Source organism: Girardinichthys multiradiatus, chromosome 5 (assembly GCF_021462225.1).
Source record: "Girardinichthys multiradiatus isolate DD_20200921_A chromosome 5, DD_fGirMul_XY1, whole genome shotgun sequence".
Classification (NCBI taxonomy): Eukaryota; Metazoa; Chordata; class Actinopteri; order Cyprinodontiformes; family Goodeidae; genus Girardinichthys; species Girardinichthys multiradiatus.
In genome coordinates, this window is record NC_061798.1 from 46,265,263 (window position 1) to 46,283,830 (window position 18,568).

General features: G+C 39.0%; 1 protein-coding gene and 1 long non-coding RNA gene across 4 annotated transcripts in view; one reads left to right on the forward strand and one right to left on the reverse strand.

Moving 5' to 3' along the window:
* znf827 (zinc finger protein 827) overlaps window positions 1-18,568 on the forward strand; it is a 96,347-nt gene that overhangs the window by 56,378 nt on the left and 21,401 nt on the right. For all 3 annotated transcript variants that reach the window (XM_047364842.1, XM_047364843.1, XM_047364841.1), the window contains exons 6-8: window positions 11,473-11,715; window positions 15,338-15,392; window positions 15,554-15,654. In XM_047364842.1, the coding sequence (XP_047220798.1) occupies window positions 11,473-11,715; window positions 15,338-15,392; window positions 15,554-15,654 (399 nt within the window). The remainder of the gene's footprint in view (window positions 1-11,472; window positions 11,716-15,337; window positions 15,393-15,553; window positions 15,655-18,568) is intronic.
* On the reverse strand, window positions 55-11,556 carry LOC124868052. The gene is made up of 3 exons (XR_007038231.1): window positions 11,449-11,556; window positions 1,345-1,631; window positions 55-1,249 (listed from the first exon to the last, which is right to left on the reverse strand). It is a non-coding gene; the product is annotated as an uncharacterized LOC124868052 (long non-coding RNA).

The following is an 18,568-nucleotide window of genomic DNA, read 5'->3' on the forward strand; positions in this document are numbered from 1 at the left end:
TTAGTCAACAGGAGAATCAGAACCAGCATTATTGACCACGATTGTGTGCACAAACAAGGAATTTGACTTTGGTTTCAAATAGTCAAAGAAAAAAGGTTTATTGAAGTCCGACATCTGGTCTGTATGACACGGTGAAGTCCATACATCAGGGGAGCCTAATGTCTTGTCTTTTTCTTACATTTCACACATCTTTACAGATTTCTTTAGTTTTTACATCAGTTATTTCTTATTCTCACAAAACATTTTCTACTGCAATTCTAGTGCAATCACAGGAAAATATATATTTTTTTGCTGAACACCACAGTTTTGATGTGTATGACTTTAATTCAAGAGTTAGTATCTCAGCTATTTTTTCTACAGCTTTTTTCTTAGCAAGAACAAAAAAAGACTAAGGAAGAAATATTCAAGTGGTAACTCTCCTCAGCAAATCATGTCCCTTTTCTTGCAATTTAAATTAATAAATATGAGCTCTCAATTCCACTGCTTTTTAGTAGATAATATAAATAAAGATTAAAGTGGTCTAAAAAAGAGGCAAGCAATACCACCAAATGTTTTATGTATAAATGTACTTTATAAAATCCTCCTTTCATGTTTTAAGTAAATGTAACGCTGCTTAGATTCAGCCGTTAAATTTTTCAATATAGCTTACCACAGCACGCTGTCCAAGCGGTTCACCATTCTAGTTCACAACATTGGCATCATTCTGTGGTATTACCTCATATTAAGCCGTACTCTGCTCTGACAGTGTCCTCACTGTGACCCCTCAGCGTGGCCGCTTGCTGACCTCTTTTATTCCCGCCCTCCGTACCTTCTGTCTCTCTGGCTCTTCATCACATCCTATAGTTCCATCTTTTAATTATAGGTATACTTGCTTTTTATTTAGTGCTAAGTTTGATATCTATGGGTGATGGCAGTCATTTATCTGGTATTTATCTACGCCTATATGACCAAGCAACCTGAGATTTGGTTATGTATTTATTTATTTTTTGTTATTGCTTAAATTTTGCTTCTTGGAGACGGTATCTGACTAATTATAGGACGTATATCAGGCGCGCTGCTCTACATGTTTCTGCATTTTGTATCTGTTGGAAGACTTAACTGCGGAGCTCTAGTTGGTTGAGGATCAATTGTAGCAGCAGCTGTCTGTGAAGTCTGCAGGCAAGGCTGCTGTGGCTCCCACATGACATCCAGTCTCCACACTGCAGCCTTTGAAGCGCCTGAACTCTTCACCCCTGTCTGAGCAGGTCGGCTAGAGAGCAGCAGAATAGAGAGATTGAGAGAGCGAGGGAAGGGGGCAGGGATGGAGAGAGATGTGGAATAACAGAGCAGAGAAGGGGGGTAGACCTGGATAACGGGAAGGGGGAAGAGATGTCATTTAGGCTCTGGCCAACTCTCATCGTGCTGTCCTCCCCCAGCTCTTCATTCTCATCCTGCAGTCTTCGTTTCTATTTTACCCTCGGGTGTTTTTTTTCTGGCACTCTTTTGACAGTTTTCTTTTTCTCTTCACCCTTCCACTTTGCCTCTCTGCCTGTCCTCTTCATTGACTGTCAGTCCAAGAATTTCTCCCTATGGTTTCGATGCATCAAAGTCGTGCCACGTCTTTCTTTTTTCGTGCCCACTGCTTTCTTTATCTAAGGGTAATTACAAACCATAGCTGGGTGTATATTGAGGCTTTCTTTTAGGTTAACACATATTCAAGTCGCCACATGAGGTCAAAGGTGATCACTAAAAACAGAAAATCACACAAACTCCTATCACTTTAGATTAAACGCTGCTAAGAAGTGCTGTGTAAGGGGCCAAAGGTAGATCTAATGTTTCTATTAACAAGGCAGTGTTGTTGCCATCACATTCCAGCTTTATTTTCAACCATTCATGAGGATAATGGTCACATTTACAAAGGTTTAAACTAAAATCAGTCAAGGCCCTGTTTACAAAGGGTAGCCCCAAATGAAAAAAAAAATACTTTTACTAACTCTTGACTGAAGCTATAAGTTCACAGCTCATTAATACAAATGGCAGAAAAAAAGATGGGCTTATCAGTAAGAAACAGTTTAAAAAGAAATGATAATAATCTGACATATACTGTAGAAACTTGTTTGCATACCTTTGTTCTGCATTAAAAAATAATGCAGCAAAAGGTTGTGCAACAAAATATTAGGTTAAGAATACCATCATTTTTGTCCAGGCCTGTTTCATGAGTTTCTTTTTTTTACATAATTCTGTTAAAGCATGTTTGAAAAACAATGGCTGACTTTCATTTGTTCATTTTCATAGGATTTTTATTCATTATTATCTTTTGTCAGATTCAAGTTATTTCTGTAGACCATTGTGGGTTTTTCTTTCATTAACCGAGGGGTACCAACAATTTTGTCCACGTGTGTAGCTGTTGTGTTATGACATAAATATGATATAATTATATTAATATTTGGTACGTACCTTGGTTTTTGGGTCATGATTTGCTACGGGTACAGTACAACAGCAAAAAGAAACAAATTTACAGGTTTTAATTTCTTTAAACAAAACATTAAAACTCAGCAAAATGGAAAAAGTTTAACAGCAATTTTTGGCAAATCAAACAAGTATTTTTCTCAAAAATGGAACAAATAAAGAAAATGTTTTGCCCATTTTGGCCTTCATGCAAAATAAAGTGCTGTAAAGTTCTAAATAACTGCTTCCCAAATAATTATGCAAAATAAATAGTTTAAATGTTAAACTTTCACTGAGTGTGATGCTTTGTGAACTTTAGGTGGCACTTGTTCAGAACAGTGGTGTATTTCTGGTATGTATTACAAACACTGAAGGTTGCAACTAGTGTTTGAAAATGGACCCTGATATCAAGGATAGTGAGTAAACACACAAATGGCTAGCCATAAATGCACTATTATAAAGTATTTGTGTTTGTCATACATCCATCACTGCAGTCCTGGCACTAAAACATATTTCTATCCACAGTCTGTGTACTGCTGATTAAAGATAAACAGGTCTCCACCATCCAGGTCATCAGTCATGTTTGCATTGGTGTGGTGTGGGGTGCTTTAGAGAGCAGTTTGACCTTTTATTTTGTTGTCATGCTTAACAGAAAGTAATCACATGAATGCATCATCTCCTGATTTAGAGTGATCGCCAGTGAGCCTGACTGCCATTGAGTGAGATTTGTACCATTAGAGTTTGGTACAATTTTTAGTACAGATGCACCTGAGATCAGAATCATCCAATTTTCTTATTCATTAAATGCGTCAAAACTAAGAACTCCACTAATTTTTAGTCCATAAATGCATCAACCAAAGGTTATGGGCATACCATTTGATGGCCGAATGGGGAATAATCATGTATTTCCTTAACTTTTTGTATGATTTAAAGCTACTTCCTCCATCAAAGAATTGGCAGCAGGTTTTTTTTCCACATTTATGCATTGTAGTCCTTAGAAATAGACAACTCAGTCAAAATCAGAATCGGTAGATCAAAGACAACATTTCTGATGGGGCAGGAAAAGTCTGATTGGTGCAGCTCTAACTATTAGTAAAATGGTGACATCCACTATAATCATCTGATCAGCTTGTAAACAAAAATATACATAAAACATACATTTGATGCATGTTTTTATATGGATTTTAATATAAATTGAAGCAGCATTGTGTGTAACACTGTGGCCTAAAACCAAGCGGTGTATGACGGAGCTTCTGCACTGAAGGGGCTGACACATACTGTACATACACAGACTAAATGCTGCTTTTTATGGCTGCAGAACATTAGGTCATGACCTGAGCCAAAGAGCCATATCTACTGTTAGTGTGGGAGTGAGGGCCATATTTAAATGTTTTATTTTGTGACAGGTAGACGTTTCCTCTGGTTTGCTGTGATCCTTTCAGAGTCTGTATGATCAAATGTTTTCTCTCAGTGTAAGATGATCTCTTTGCAGGACATTAGCTGCTGCATATCTTGTCCATTTCATGTGTTTTCGTGTGTATTTGTGCAGCAGACCAGTCATTGCTGCCTCTGTTGTTAAAGCTGTGATCTACTGATGGAAGCTCGTGTGTCCCTGACCCTTACAGTGCAGTCCACCCCCACCACCACCTCTCCACCCTCCCCTCACTCCACTTCTCCATCAGGCTCCTAGGTTACTCGGCTAACTCAAGCCACCTGATTAAAGGATTAGTGTGGCTGATGGTTGACAGTGTCTTTCCCCCCCCCCCATGCTTGTTGGTACCAATAACTCAGACACCTGGCTCTGAGGGAGGGGGAAAGAGGGGCGGCTCTGCCCCTCAACCTCATAAGCAGTCAGATAAACAAGTGACTTGATTAAGTAGATTCTCTCTTGGCCATACAGGTTCAGGGGTTTCTGTCTCTGCCCCCCCCCCCCCCCCCTTTTTTTTTTTTTGCCCTTCTAACCTCCTCCACCCCTCCCAATGCTCCCAGTGACCTGCTGAGTCGCAACATCAGCGACAGTGTATGCTTTGTTCTGCTCCTGTTTGTCACCCTGCTAAGATGCTGCCTCCTGCCTTCACACTGGTCGGAGGTCACATGAAGTCCTGGATTTACATCACCTTTTGCGCAACTGTTTTTGTGAGCCAGGAAATAATAAAAATAACAGGTTTTCAGTTGAATAAACTAATTTGTTGCCCCTTTGTTAACATTCAAAGTGTTTTACTGCCTTTCCTGTTTGCTTCAGTGAACCCACATGAGCTGCTGGATTGCTCCTCCAAGCAGCAGCCTGACCTCTCCGTGCACTCGTGCCCTAATAACCACACTGCTACATGCTAACCGGCTCTGCTGGGCTTTGAAGGGAACGCTCATGTTTAGGGTTTATTTGGATCGTCTTGTCAAATGTCAAATATTACTTAGTGGTGCGCTTGATTTACTGCACATTTTTTATCTTTTACTATCTTTTACTTTACAAAATTCAGTCAGACTGTTTATTTAGTGTAGTTTATTTTTTATAAATCATGGCCAAAAAAAACATTTTGGGCATCTCCATATGGATTGGTAATATTTTTCTCATAGTTATGTGGTTCTAGGAGAGTAAACAGAAGCAGTTAATAATAATAAAGACATTGTTGCAGTTTAGACTAATTGGTAGATTGGTGAAAGAAAATTAGGAAAATTAACGTTTTTGTTGTTCTTGAGTTTCAAGGGTGCAGTTTACACATATTATTGCTAATAATGAAGAACATATACTGACCAATGAACCCTGAAGTGAAAATTAAATAACATACAGTTTGTTGCAGAAGTGCTCAGTGCAACTGGTTGTCTTCAGCAGTCAAATAAATCCACACGAGTGAAGTTGAATCTCAGTATTAATTCTGCTGATCTGTGAAGTTTGCCTGAGAGGTTTGCTGGAGCACATTAAAGGAGTAATAAAGAGGCCTATGGTATCTCTGGGGGATGCCATGTGCGACAAGACAGGAGAATCTGTATGCATGCATGCATGGAGGACTATCGAAAGGAAACATTTTGTTGAAAGATATCTTGCCGTAAGTCATGGAGATGCACAGCAAAACATGTAGACGAATTTGCTCTGGCTAGAAGGGCTTATAATTGACCTGTGTGGCATGTATGCAAACCTATGTGTGGAGCAAACCTAACTGCAAATCACCCTGATCACCATCTCCATGGTCAAACATATTAATGGCAGCATCATGATGTGGGAACGCTGAGATTTGCTGTAGCAAGGCTTATTTTTCTAGCTGATCAGAGTTGATGGCACAATGGATTAAGTTTTAAAACTTTTAGGTTACTAAAGACTTTGACACAATGGCGAAGGTTCACCATCCAGCTCGACAACCAGAGCTGCAATGGAAAGTTTCAGATCTTGGGTTAGAATGGCATAGTCAAAGTCCAGACCTAAATCTAGTTGAATCTTTAGCTTGAAAAGACTTGCTGTTCTGACACTCTCCATCCAGTGTAAGGGAGAGTGGGCAAAATTTAAAATGTGCAATTAAAATTTTTTAATATATTTAGATTTGAGCATATTTGTAATGCAGCTGTGGTACCTTATTTTCTAGGTGAGCTCAAAGAAAGAAAGAAAGCCGTCTTCATTCACTCATCCCCCCCTACACCAGAAAAACGATTAGGATGAACTAGAAAAATTTGCATTTCCTGCGAAAATGCAGTGTGTAAGCTGAATTTTTTTAGTTGAAAGCTGGCCAAAAGAAGCTGAAATTGACTGCAGAAAATCTGCTGAAATCTGATAAATTAGTAGAAATAGCAGAAACAGCAAAGAAAAACTGTCATCTGATCTGTTTGAGCAGGTAGACTATTAGCTATAAAACAGCTTAACAATGTAAAGTTACCTCAAAACTACTTGTTGAAAGAGTTGTTGAAATGCAAGAAGACAAAAACTTTAAAAAAGCAGGAAAGAGCTGCCATAGATGAGCTGAAAAAGCAGACTGAAGCAAAAATAAAGCCTAAGAAGTTGAAGTCAGTGCTAAAATACACAAAAATTGCAAAACTGAAAAAAATGAACTAACAACAAATTTGTTGAAGAAACACAAAAACAAACAAGAAATTGCTAAAAATAAAACGCAAAAGTGTTCTTCAGCTAAGAGAGAAGAGAGGAGAAAGAGAAGCTAAAATGATAACATTAGCATATTGGTTATCACTAGCATGAAGGCTGATATTAACCCATCTACCATGCAAAAAGCAATATATAAGCTAAAATTAGCTAAAATTCTAATGCTTACTACAGCGTATATTCAAAAGTCTATGAAATTGCCGTTTAAAACTATTCACTCTTCAGCATTCACACAATAATAATAGTAATAAACTAGAAAATTTCTGAAGAAATTTAGACGGGGCCTGCCTCTTGGCGCGTGCTTCTTGGACCAGAGCCAAATGTTGTGGGGCTGAGGTACAGAACCAAAGCAACAGAACGGTGAGCATCATGATTGGGGGTAGAAGGTTAAGATGTCTATCTAGACCTGTTCTTGTTTCACCAGTTATCATGCGTCCTTGCATTGCTTTGGCAGTCGCCAATAAATAAAGAGTCCAGTTTAGAGATGTGTAGTAATAGGTGCCACCAGGCAATGGCATGGGAGTCAAGCCACTCACTGTTCTCCCTTCATTACTGTGGCAGGCCCCAACTAAGGAATGTTGAGACTTTTATTTTGTAAATATCAGTGAAGTTATTTTGAAAGGTTAAAGTAGATCCATTTCCGTCACAGAGTCCCATCAATAGTGTTAAGACCAATGCTGCAATTATTGCTGTGTGAAATATGAAGGCGTTTATTTTGTAGTGTATGTCTAGGTGTTGTTTTGAAAGTCCAGCATGGTTGTCCTTTCAGGTCTGGCGTACTTCCACTAGATATAAAGAACCTATTTGCTATTCTAAAATCATTGTGTATGCTATTATCAGCTTAACAAAAATCAATACAAACTATGGAAGCTGAGGCTTTTATTTTGAAAGCCTTATTTCAAAGGACTAGCATAGTCCCATTTCCAACACTGTGTGAACTCCAACAGTAGTGTAATGCCCAGTCCTGCAATGATATACAGGTCCTTCTCAAAATATTAGCATATTGTGATAAAGATCATTATTTTCCATAATGTAATGATGAAAATTTAACATTCATATATTTTAGATTCATTGCACACTAACTGAAATATTTCAGGTCTTGTAGTGTGTTAATACGGATGATTGTGGCATACAGCTCATGACCGACCAATAAAAGAAAAGTGTTTTTAATACAAAAAACGTCTACCTTCAAATAATCACGTACAGTTATGCACTCAATACTTGGTCGGGAATCCTTTGGCAGAAATGACTGCTTCAATGCGGCGTGGCATGGAGGCCATCACCCTGTGGCACTGCTGAGGTCTTATGGAGGCCCAGGATGCTTCGATAGCGGCCTTTAGCTCATCCAGAGTGTTGGGTCTTGAGTCTCTCAACGTTCTCTTCACAATATCCCACAGATTCTCTATGGGGTTCAGGTCAGGAGAGTTGGCAGGCCAATTGAGCACAGTGATACCATGGTCAGTAAACCATTTACCAGTGGTTTTGGCACTGTGAGCAGGTGCCAGGTTGTGCTGAAAAATGAAATCTTCATCTCCATAAAGCGTTTCAGCAGATGGAAGCATGAAGTGCTCCAAAATCTCCTGATAGCTAGCTGCATTGACCCTGCCCTTGATAAAACACAGTGGACCAACACCAGCAGCTGACACGGCACCCCAGACCATCACTGACTGTGGGTACTTGACACTGGACTTCTGGCATTTTGTCATTTCCTTCTCCCCAGTCTTCCTCCAGACTCTGGCACCTTGATTTCCGAATGACATGCAGAATTTGCTTTCATCCGAAAAAAGTACTTTGGACCACTGAGCAACAGTCCAGTGCTGCTTCTCTGTAGCCCAGGTCAGGCGCTTCTGCCGCTGTTTCTGGTTCAAAAGTGGCTCGACCTGGGGAATGCGGCACCTGTAGCCCATTTCCTGCACACGCCTGTGCACCGTGGCTCTGGATGTTTCTACTTCAGACTCAGTCCACTGCTTCCGCAGGTCCCCCAAGGTCTGGAATCGGCCCTTCTCCACAATCTTCCTCAGGGTCCGGTCACCTCTTCTCGTTGTGCAGCGTTTTCTGCCACACTTTTTCCTTCCCACTGAGGTGCCTTGATACAGCACTCTGGGAACAGCCTATTCGTTCAGAAATTTCTTTCTGTGTCTTACCCTCTTGCTTGAGGGTGTCAATAGTGGCTGTCTGGACAGCAGTCAGGTCGGCAGTCTTACCCATGATTGGGGTTTTGAGTGATGAACCAGGCTGGGAGTTTTAAAGGCCTCAGGAATCTTTTGCAGGTGTTTAGAGTTAACTCGTTGATTCAGATGATTAGGTTCATAGCTCGTTTAGAGACCCTTTTAATGATATGCTAATTTTGTGAGATAGGAATTTTGGGTTTTCATGAGCTGTATGCCAAAATCATCTGTATTAAGACAATAAAAGACCTGAAATATTTCAGTTAGTGTGCAATGAATCTAAAATATATGAATGTTAAATTTTCATCATTACATTATGGAAAATAATGAACTTTATCACAATATGCTAATATTTTGAGAAGGACCTGTATAGTTTAAAACGTAAAGGCTATTATTTTGTAGAGCATGTTTTGCCTTATTTTGAAAGTCCAGTGTGGTTGTCCTTTCTGGTCTGGGTTAGTTCTGTTAGTTGTTCTAAAATCATTGTCTATGCTATTATCAGCTTAAAAAATCATTAGTAACTATGGAAGGTTGAGGCTTTTATTTTGAAAATTTCAGTAAAGGGCTGATTTGGTCCTATTTCAAACACTGGATGAGCTCCAACATTAGTGTGAAGCCCAGTGCTGCAATTTTCTATAGTTTAAAATGTAAAGGCTTTTATTTTGTAGAGCATGTTTTGTCTTTTTTTGAAAATCTAGCAGGTTTGTCCTTTCAAGTCTGGGTTATTTCCATTAGTCATATAGAACCTGCTTGCTTGTCTGAAATCATTGTGTATGCTATTATCAGTTTAAAAAATCATTTGTAAATGTGAGCTCAGCCTCAGAGCCAGTCTCTGTCAGAGGTTACTTAAGGTAACTGGCAGCTGTGTTCTGTTGCTATGGTAATTAATGAGCGCCCAACAGCTGCTGTTTCTCACTCATGCAGCACCACACTTTGTGTCTCATCATGGCCTAGCTTTATAACATGGTGGGACATGCTCCCGAACTACTGCCCATAACTCGGAAACCGTAAGGGCTATCAACGTCATTCTTGGACCGTTCTTCTCAGAACGGACAAGAGAACGAGAATATTAACACATTTTTGTTGAAAATATAATAATAAAGGCACAACACTAGGTGACAAAAAGGGAAAAATGGAGAAAAAAACAAAAATGCCTGAACATGCTCTCGAACAACGTCTAATATCTCAGAAACTATAAGCGCTATCAATTTGATCCATGCACTGTATTAATCAGCAGGCCCTGGTGAACAATCATGGAGCTTCTCAATTTTCTACACATATCTGTTTGAGAGGTGTCACCCTGTGAAAAAGTGGATAATTTTGACCATTTTTAACCTGAGTGAAGGTGAATTTTTCAATGTCAAACAAACCTACTTCACAAGGAAACGATAAAAAGTATCCAAATAATTTTTGGACCATAGGTATCAGCAGGGATCGGTGAACAATCCGGTTTATTTTCATGTGTCTACATAAATCAGTGTAGGAGATGTGACAGTGTAGAAAAGTGGATAATTTTGAAATTTGTTAATTTCAAGCGATTTTGAGAAGGACATATTTGGTACTCCTAAGCAAACCTGTTTTATGACAAAACGATAAAAGGTATCAAAGAAATTCCTTCACTGTGAGCGCCAACAAGGTCTGAAGATTAATTGGTGCAAAGCTCATGTCTCTAACTTGAACGGTTTAGGAGAGGCGGCGATTCGAAAACATGTGAGTTTAAAGATTTTTTGCTCTAATTTTTTCTGAAATTCCTATAAGTTTTCCATTCAGGGTGTGTTGACTTTGCGTTGCTCCCGGACGTGTCGCGTGAAATCCGTTAGTCCTACATTAATGAGGGTGACATTTTCTGAATCACGAAAGAGCATCCTACGTTTTGATACATAATTTGTGCCAGTAGAGTGAAAATTGAGCGAGTGAGGAGAGTTTGTCCGTTCTTTCTCAGGTTATTCAAAAACCTAGAGCATACATTCTACCAACTGACGAATTCCGCCATAGGATTACATTATAAAATCAAAAACGTCAAAAATCTTGCCTAAAATTTGAATCGCAATTGTAGAAGAACCATAATAGATATCAAAAAGCTGAATCATCTGAAGATAGCTTAATGTCTTGTGAACATTTTAAAAGTTGAATGGTGTTTCTAGCTGAAAGTATGCAGATGTAGTAACCTGTTAAAGAGATCAAAGTTTTAGCTGAATTTTGTGGAATTTTTAAGATTTTTCATTCATTTCAATGGGCCAAAAATCGGCACAAAAAGCTGAATATTTTAAAAAGTATAAAAAGTATTAATACCAAAAGTCATAGCCGTAATGTCCTAAATGAGCTGAACATTTTAAAAGTTGAATGGCTGAGATAGGACAAAGTATGAAGGAGGAGATAGGTGCCAAAAGAAGTGTTAGATATACATAATAATACAGCATTCACACAACTACACCTTCCTCAGAATTGTAGGCTTAGAGCTGAGAATGAGGGCCTTGAATGGGATTTGGCCAAAGTCTCACTCACTTTTATTTTTTTATTTGTGAAGTTGTAAATGTTTATTAACATTCTTATTGCTTTGTAATTGCTTTATGTCTTTCATAAAAATGTGCAGAATCATCTAATCTTTGTCAATATGCAACAACAGTAGCTGTAGTCATGTTAAAGATTATAAGAGTAAAGTTAAAGGCAGAAAGTTTGATTTTAGTGTGAGGCTGACAAGTCTACAGTATTTAAAAGACTCTTAATACCAATGTAGACTTTTCTGTGTTGGGTTATCATTGTACTGACCAGTAGTTGTCGTCTTCTCTCCAGAGAACAGCAAAGACGCCCAGTACCAGAAGGTGAAGGTAAAGGCCGAGCCAATGGAAGTGGATCCGCCCCCCGCAGAACTTCCCCCGCCTGCCTCCCACCTGCTGACCTTCAGCACTTTAGGGGCGAGTGAGAAGAGTGAGCCAATGAGTAACCTCCCAGAGATGTTGGCCTGCCCCCAGAAAGACCTCTTCTCCCAAGACATATCGGTCAAAATGGCATCCGAACTGTTGTTTAAATTGTCAGGTACGCTTCCTGTCAGGCACAAACACACATCATGCACTGTGTTTTAACCCTCGAACTCTCCTGGTGTCGACCGTTTCCATCCTCTGTTCGAAGTAACAGCAACAGTGTGTTTACATCCTGGCTCTTACCTCTAAGGCCATATTAGAGAAACACAAGCAGACCCCAGCTGTTTATGTTGTTAGATTAAGACACAGTTTTCAGGGGTGTTCACCGTCCCGCTGAGAGAAGAGAAAAATCTGTGTGTGGTCAAGTCTTCTTCTGCTCCAACATCTGCTTTCTGTCACTTAAATCAAGCTTTTCTCTCACATATTCACACATTGACAATTTTTCTTTGTCACACGATCTTCTACGTGCACACCTTTACATGCTCGCACCAGGCCCCACGGGGAGCGATGTCTGCACAATTGCCCGCTCCTCCCTCCTTCTTCTCCTTCTCGTCTCTCCCCTGACTTGTTTTTAGACATGCCGACTCAAGTACACTTGGCTGCACATGCTCTCCCCCCCCACCCCCCCTCTCTCCCCCCTCTTTTACATTTCTCCTGTGCGGCATCTCCATGGCAACGTGGAAAAAGACCTCTGTCCTTGGCGAACAGTGCGACGAAGTGGGGCGTTTCGGGTACGGGGGGTGGTAGTGGCATTTTCTAAAGGGGGATGGGGGGGTGTACAGTTTGCCCACCCAGGGAGGCCAGGGCATCGCCAGCCTGGGCAGCGGTGACCACCACCCCCTCAGAAGTTGTTTTGAACATTTGGGGGGGACTGGAACAGAGTGGGCTGCTGTCATACAATGAGCAATCAATATGAATTAACCAGAGCAGTAGGACCTCAGAGACGCATCAGGAGCAAGGTCGCTGTGAACACTGAGATGATTGCAGCTTTGAAATTCACTTCAGCACATCGCCTTGAAACTCACACGTATATCTCCGCTCTCACTAATTTAGTGTGGTGCCCTTTACTTCTGAACACTGGGAACTACACGATCTGAGCTCAGGTTCTGGCTGCTTTCACTATTATTATTTTTTTTTCACAAATATTCACTATTGTAAAGTTGCCAAAACCTCACACATTTCTATATATTTAAAACCATTGACTTTAAATAGGTGCAAGCAATATATTTGTGCAAGTTTTCACATTCGTTTATAGTGTCTTGCAAAACGTTTCATACCCCTTTGTCACAGCCACAAAGTTCAGTTTATTTAAATTTGATGTGTTAGACCAACACAAGGTAGAGCTTATTTGTGAAGTAGGTGGAAAAGAGTACATGGTTTATGAATGAAAATCTGAAAAGAGTGGCATGCATTTGTATCTTCCCTGAGTCAATACCTTGCTGCAGTCTGGAGTTTGACTGGGAACTAGGTTTTAATTTAAGGTATTTTTTACCATTCTTCATGTATTTTACAAAATGTGTGAAGTACATGAAATTTGAGTTGGTCTATTATCTAAAATCCTAGTATAAAACATTCTCAATTAGATTTCGGTCTGGACTTTGACCGGACCATTGTGACATATGAATCTGCTTTGATTTTAATCATTGCATTGTAACTTTGGCTGTTTATTTAGAGTCGTCTGGCTGGAGGGTGAACCTCCACCACTGACTGCCTTTTTCTCCAGGATTCCCCTTTATTTAACTCCATCTTCCAATCAACTCTGGCCAGGTTCCCTGTCCCTCTTGAAGCAAAGAACCTCCACAGCATGATGCTGCCACCACGGTGTGTCACCTTTTGGGATGGTGTATTAATTTTGATGTCTAGTGTTTGTGTCCCACAAGCCAAAAAGTTACATTTGGCCTCGTTTGACCAGAGCACCTTCTACAGCATGTTTGCTGTGTCCCCTACATGGCTTGTGGCAGACTTAAAAAACAGAATGTTGTATGGCTCCGATCAACAAGTAATTTCTTCTTACAACCTGACCTATCAAAGTCAGGTTTGAGGATTGTATAACAAAAAGCTGTTCTGTCCTGAGCAGGGGTTCTCTGCAACTCCTCCAGAGATGTCAAGGGGTTCTTGGCTGCTTCTGAGTTGTGCTTCCATTGCCCAGCCTGTCAGATCTCTAGCAGCTGTACCATACTCTTTCTACTTTCAAAGGGTCGATTAAACAGAAGCTTGGTATATTTTTTTAGAACCTAACCTTGCTTTAAACTTCTCCACAATGTCCTCCCTGATCTGTCTACTGTGTTCCTTGGTCTCCATGATGCTGTTTGTTCTCTAGTGTTCTCCAACAAACATCTGAGACCTTCACAGAACAGCTCTGTTTATGCTGACATTACATAACTCACAGGTGGAGTCTGATTCCTAATTAGGCAACTGGCTGCATTTGATTTTATTTCAGGGTGTCATCGGAGTAATATAAAAGCACACCAAACTTTTCATATTTTCAATTGTAAAAACATTTGAAAAAACATTCCTTTCACTTCATAATTATTTGCTACTTTGTGTTGGTCTCTCACATGAAATTCCAGAGAAATACATTAAGGTTTGTGGTTTTACTGTAATAAAATGGGAATAACGTAAAAGGGTGAGAAACCTTTTGCAAGTTACCGTACCACTTGAAACATTTCACAAATATATATAGACAGTGGGGAGAAGTATTTGATACACTGCCGATTTTGCAGGTTTTCTGAAGAGTACCTATGATAAAAATTAAAGACTTCTACATGTTTTGTAAGTAAAAGCTGCAAAATCAGCAGTGTATCAAATACTTGTTCTCCCCACTGTAATTGGAAAAGTAATATTAGGCTAATTACTTTTGGAGATTTTATTTGTCAGTAGTTGATGGCTGGATCAGACACAATGTTCAGCCGCGTCACTGCCATTAATCTTAACAACGAGAAGCTGAGTCAGCAACAAAGAAGTTAGGAGAATCAAAGACAAACTGCTGGACCAGGTAAGATGAGGTGATTGTTTAAAGGAAATGTTAAAGTGTGTAGTTCAGCTCCTAACACAAGAATTTCACCACAACAAATCTCTTTTTTTCTGTGCTCACAGGTGGCGTTTTAAAGATAATCATTGTAGACTAAATATTTTAGTCCTTGATGTCTCTTAGTACTGTTTTAAGCATCCAGGGTGGCCATAAAGCCAAAATAGCTGTGAAATAATACTTTTTAGCTCCACCACATCTAATGATGAACTGAGGAGGCTTGTTTGCTGTTTGTTACAGAGATAACTGTAATTAGTTTTTAGGTCTGACACCTCTCCCATCCTCAATGTATTCACTTTTCTCATTTTTTTAAGCACATGTCACACGGTACGCAGTCATGGTAAGGTACAAGGACTGGACTGAACTGAGTGAAAGACACCTGAAGAAAACATTCTTATAAATATAAAATTCTGGCTGTTTTGGAGAAAAATGTAAATAAATGAGGAGTGGTTTTAACTTGCATTGGATTGAAGATTTGTTGACAGTAGCAGACATGAGCCTGAACATCTTTAGAAAAGAGATTTTCTAAAGAGTGTGAATCCTCTCACAAAGCTTCAACCTCCATAGTTCCAGCTGCTGTAGTTTCTTCCTTTTGACTTCATGTCTGAGTTGTTATCAGACATCTATGAGGATACAAAGAAACAGATGTATTTGGTATGAATAATGCTAAATTGAATCTGTTGATAAGTTGCTATTTTCTTGTTTCCAGAAAAAGTAAGCAAAGCCAACAACCACAAAGACAGCAACATGGTGGGAATAAATAGGTAGGTCAGTTTCTCTCCATGTGCTTCAGCATTTATAAATACACTGCTTGTATTTGTGCTTTCTAATGGTCAGTATTAGTTTGACTGTGACTGAAACCTGTGGGTGTTTTTAGTGGCAGTGTAAGTGATGGTAACATTGCCTCTGCTTTTATCTGTTCCAGTTCATTCCTGGACGAGTGCTTCAGACAATCACCCTTTAACTTGCGCTCCAAGAGCTTGTCCCCCGCAGAGGCCAGTTCCTCCACCAGGGCACCGTTCCACGGTGAGGCAGAAGTTACACGCACACAGTTGTGTTCAAAATAACAGCAGTCAAAACCAGATATATCATTGGTTTTCGTAGAAATTATATTTCAACATGGCAAACCGTTTCCTAATTATTTTTTATGTGTGGTATAGTAATAGAAAACAAACTGGCTCAACGTGCATGATATGCATGCATGCTGCTGAAATCATTATTGATGTTCAAAATAAAAGCAATATGGAGTTCAGTCACTGAGGAGATTCATTCTGTATATAAACAGTTGGCCCTGATTTAGGGATGAAGACAGCATGTTATACCTGCTGGTTAGGATGCATTCCTCTCCCAAAATCACAGGTTGTTCCAGAAAATGCTCAGAAGAACATCTGGATTTAGTTAAAAATGAGTGAAGAGGTGCAGAAAATTATGGTCTGCTCAGCTAAAATGATCTCGGATTCTTTAAAATGCAAACCAAAACCAGAAAGATGTGGAAGAAAACAAAAAAACGGCCATTTGTAGGGCTTCAAGAATAGCTGAGGTGGTAAATATTCAAAGGTGATTACAGAACATCTACATTTCCCTGCAAGTACGTAGAAGACACCTATGTGAAGCCAAGCTATCAGCAAAAATCCCACAAAGTCCCACTGATGAAAAAGAAGTTACAATTTGCCAAAGAACACACTCACTGATCTATAGATAAACTGAGAAATATTTCATAGACTGATTGTTACATTTAGGTTCGAAACTGTTTCAGACGAACCCCAAATTCAACCTACAGTACCTGTGAAGCATTGTGGCTCAGGTATCATGATGAGAGGATGTTTCCCATTCTATGGTGACGGGCCTATTTATCTCATGTCAAGGACAATCGACCAGTTTAAAGGCATTAAAGTACTTGACAAGGTCATGTTGCCTTATGCTTAAAAGGAAATGTGTTTAGACAACGACCCCAAACACGAGCACGAGTCGAGCAGCTTCTTGGTCCCCAGACTAATTCTAGGACCTACAGAAGACACACGGGTTGACATCAAACATGCGGTTTCTAAGACGAAATAAAGAAATGCTGATGAACTGTGGATTGTAGTCCAGCTGTCCTGGGCTGGGTTTGTTGGTGCCTGAAGTTGGTCGACACAGATGTGGAGCGGTTCCTAGCAACGGTGCTTATACAACTAAATATTACAGACCCGTTCAATAAATTAGAACATTGTTAAAAAGTTGATTTATTTTAGTAACTTGGCTCACTAAGTGAAACTCATTATATAGATTAACTGCACACAAACTGATGTTTTCAAGCCTGTATTTCTGTTAATTATGAGAATTTTCTGCTTGCAGCTAATGAAAACATTTCAGATTAAAATATTACATCGCACCAATAAAAATAGTTTTTTAAGACAGAAATGTTGGCTTTTTGAAAGATATGTTTTATAAATACTTGATGGTTATTTTCAAAAATACTCTTAATTTGACAAACAATCCTCACCCATATTCTATATCACTGAATAGGACCGTAGTTCAGCGATTCACAGACAAGCTTCATCCTCAAGCATTTTTCACTTGTTTAATGCAAATGTTTATGTTTGGAAAGACAAATATCGGTATTCAAATTTTCTCACTTTCTGTTGGCTAAATAATACATTTGTTAATTTTTGCTTATGTTTTGATTTAGAATAGGATGTGCAGCAATCCCAATGCATTTGTCTAAATGGAAATAAGAGCCTCTTTTTTATTTTGAAGTAAAAATGAAAGCAGTTTTTCATTAAATACCATATCATGTTAGTGTTACTAACAAGTAGGCATTTATTGATCCAGAGGCTCAATTAATGAACAAAATAACTGAAAAGTGATTTTTATTTATATGTAGCAGAAATATTTAAAATACTCTATCTTTCAAAGTTCATTACTTTTTAATAGAAGTCCCTAAATCATAATGCAGTGACACATGCTCTATATGCAAATACATTTTTAGACCTTCTGTAGATACACATCATGCAGACTGAGGTTAATCTACCTTCCGTTGGCCTTTCTGCACCTAAAGGCTCTGCCCAGAGCATCCACCTACCCCGCCCAACTCCAACTCATCCCTGGCATCTCACAACTACCCTTGGTGTGTCTTTGACAGTGAGGGATCCAGAGGTTAATTAGCTTGTGCCAGCTTCCTCTGTCCCTCTGCCAGTTAATGAAAATCTGATTGGCTTCTGGGTGTCAACAGTGTCCTGAAAGTTAATTCTTCGAGACCTTTCCCCTGTGAGTTTAAGCTTTACATTCAGCCTCTTCTGCTTTATCACCTGTGTTCTGTTTGACATCTTTTTCTGTCTCCAAGGTAGATTTCCTCACTTTTTGATTTCATTTTTTAGCCTAAAATTGATGCATTGGTCAAACATGTCCAGTTAGCCTTTGCAAATGAAATACCTGTTAATAAGGAAATCCTATATAGCCAACCTGACTGCTTTGACCCAGCTAGTGGGATGAACCAGGAGTGTGTGTGAGTACTTTGTTAAAAACAACTTCATTATGAAATGCTGCAAACTGCATCAAGCTTAAATTCATACAAATTTGGATGAGGCAAAAAAAATAAAAAAGACAGCCAATAAAACTGCCAAAATACATACAAAAATAAATAAAAATAAATATAAAAATATTCAAAACAGAAATGAATAAAAGAAATTATTCTGAATATCTTGCTCTGAATAATTAACCCCCAAAAATGTATTTGACCATTAATAGAATATTCTAAATAATAAGTGGTTAACATTATGGTGGATAACAAATACATAAAAATGTGTACATTTTAAATAAATATGAAAAAAGTTGCAGGTAAAGCCAGACAGAATGAATATGCGGATAAAAAATAAGATATCAATAAAACTCAAAATTACATCACAAGATATTTTCAAGTGAAGATAAATTATTACAGGGAGACATTTAAATGAAATGTTAA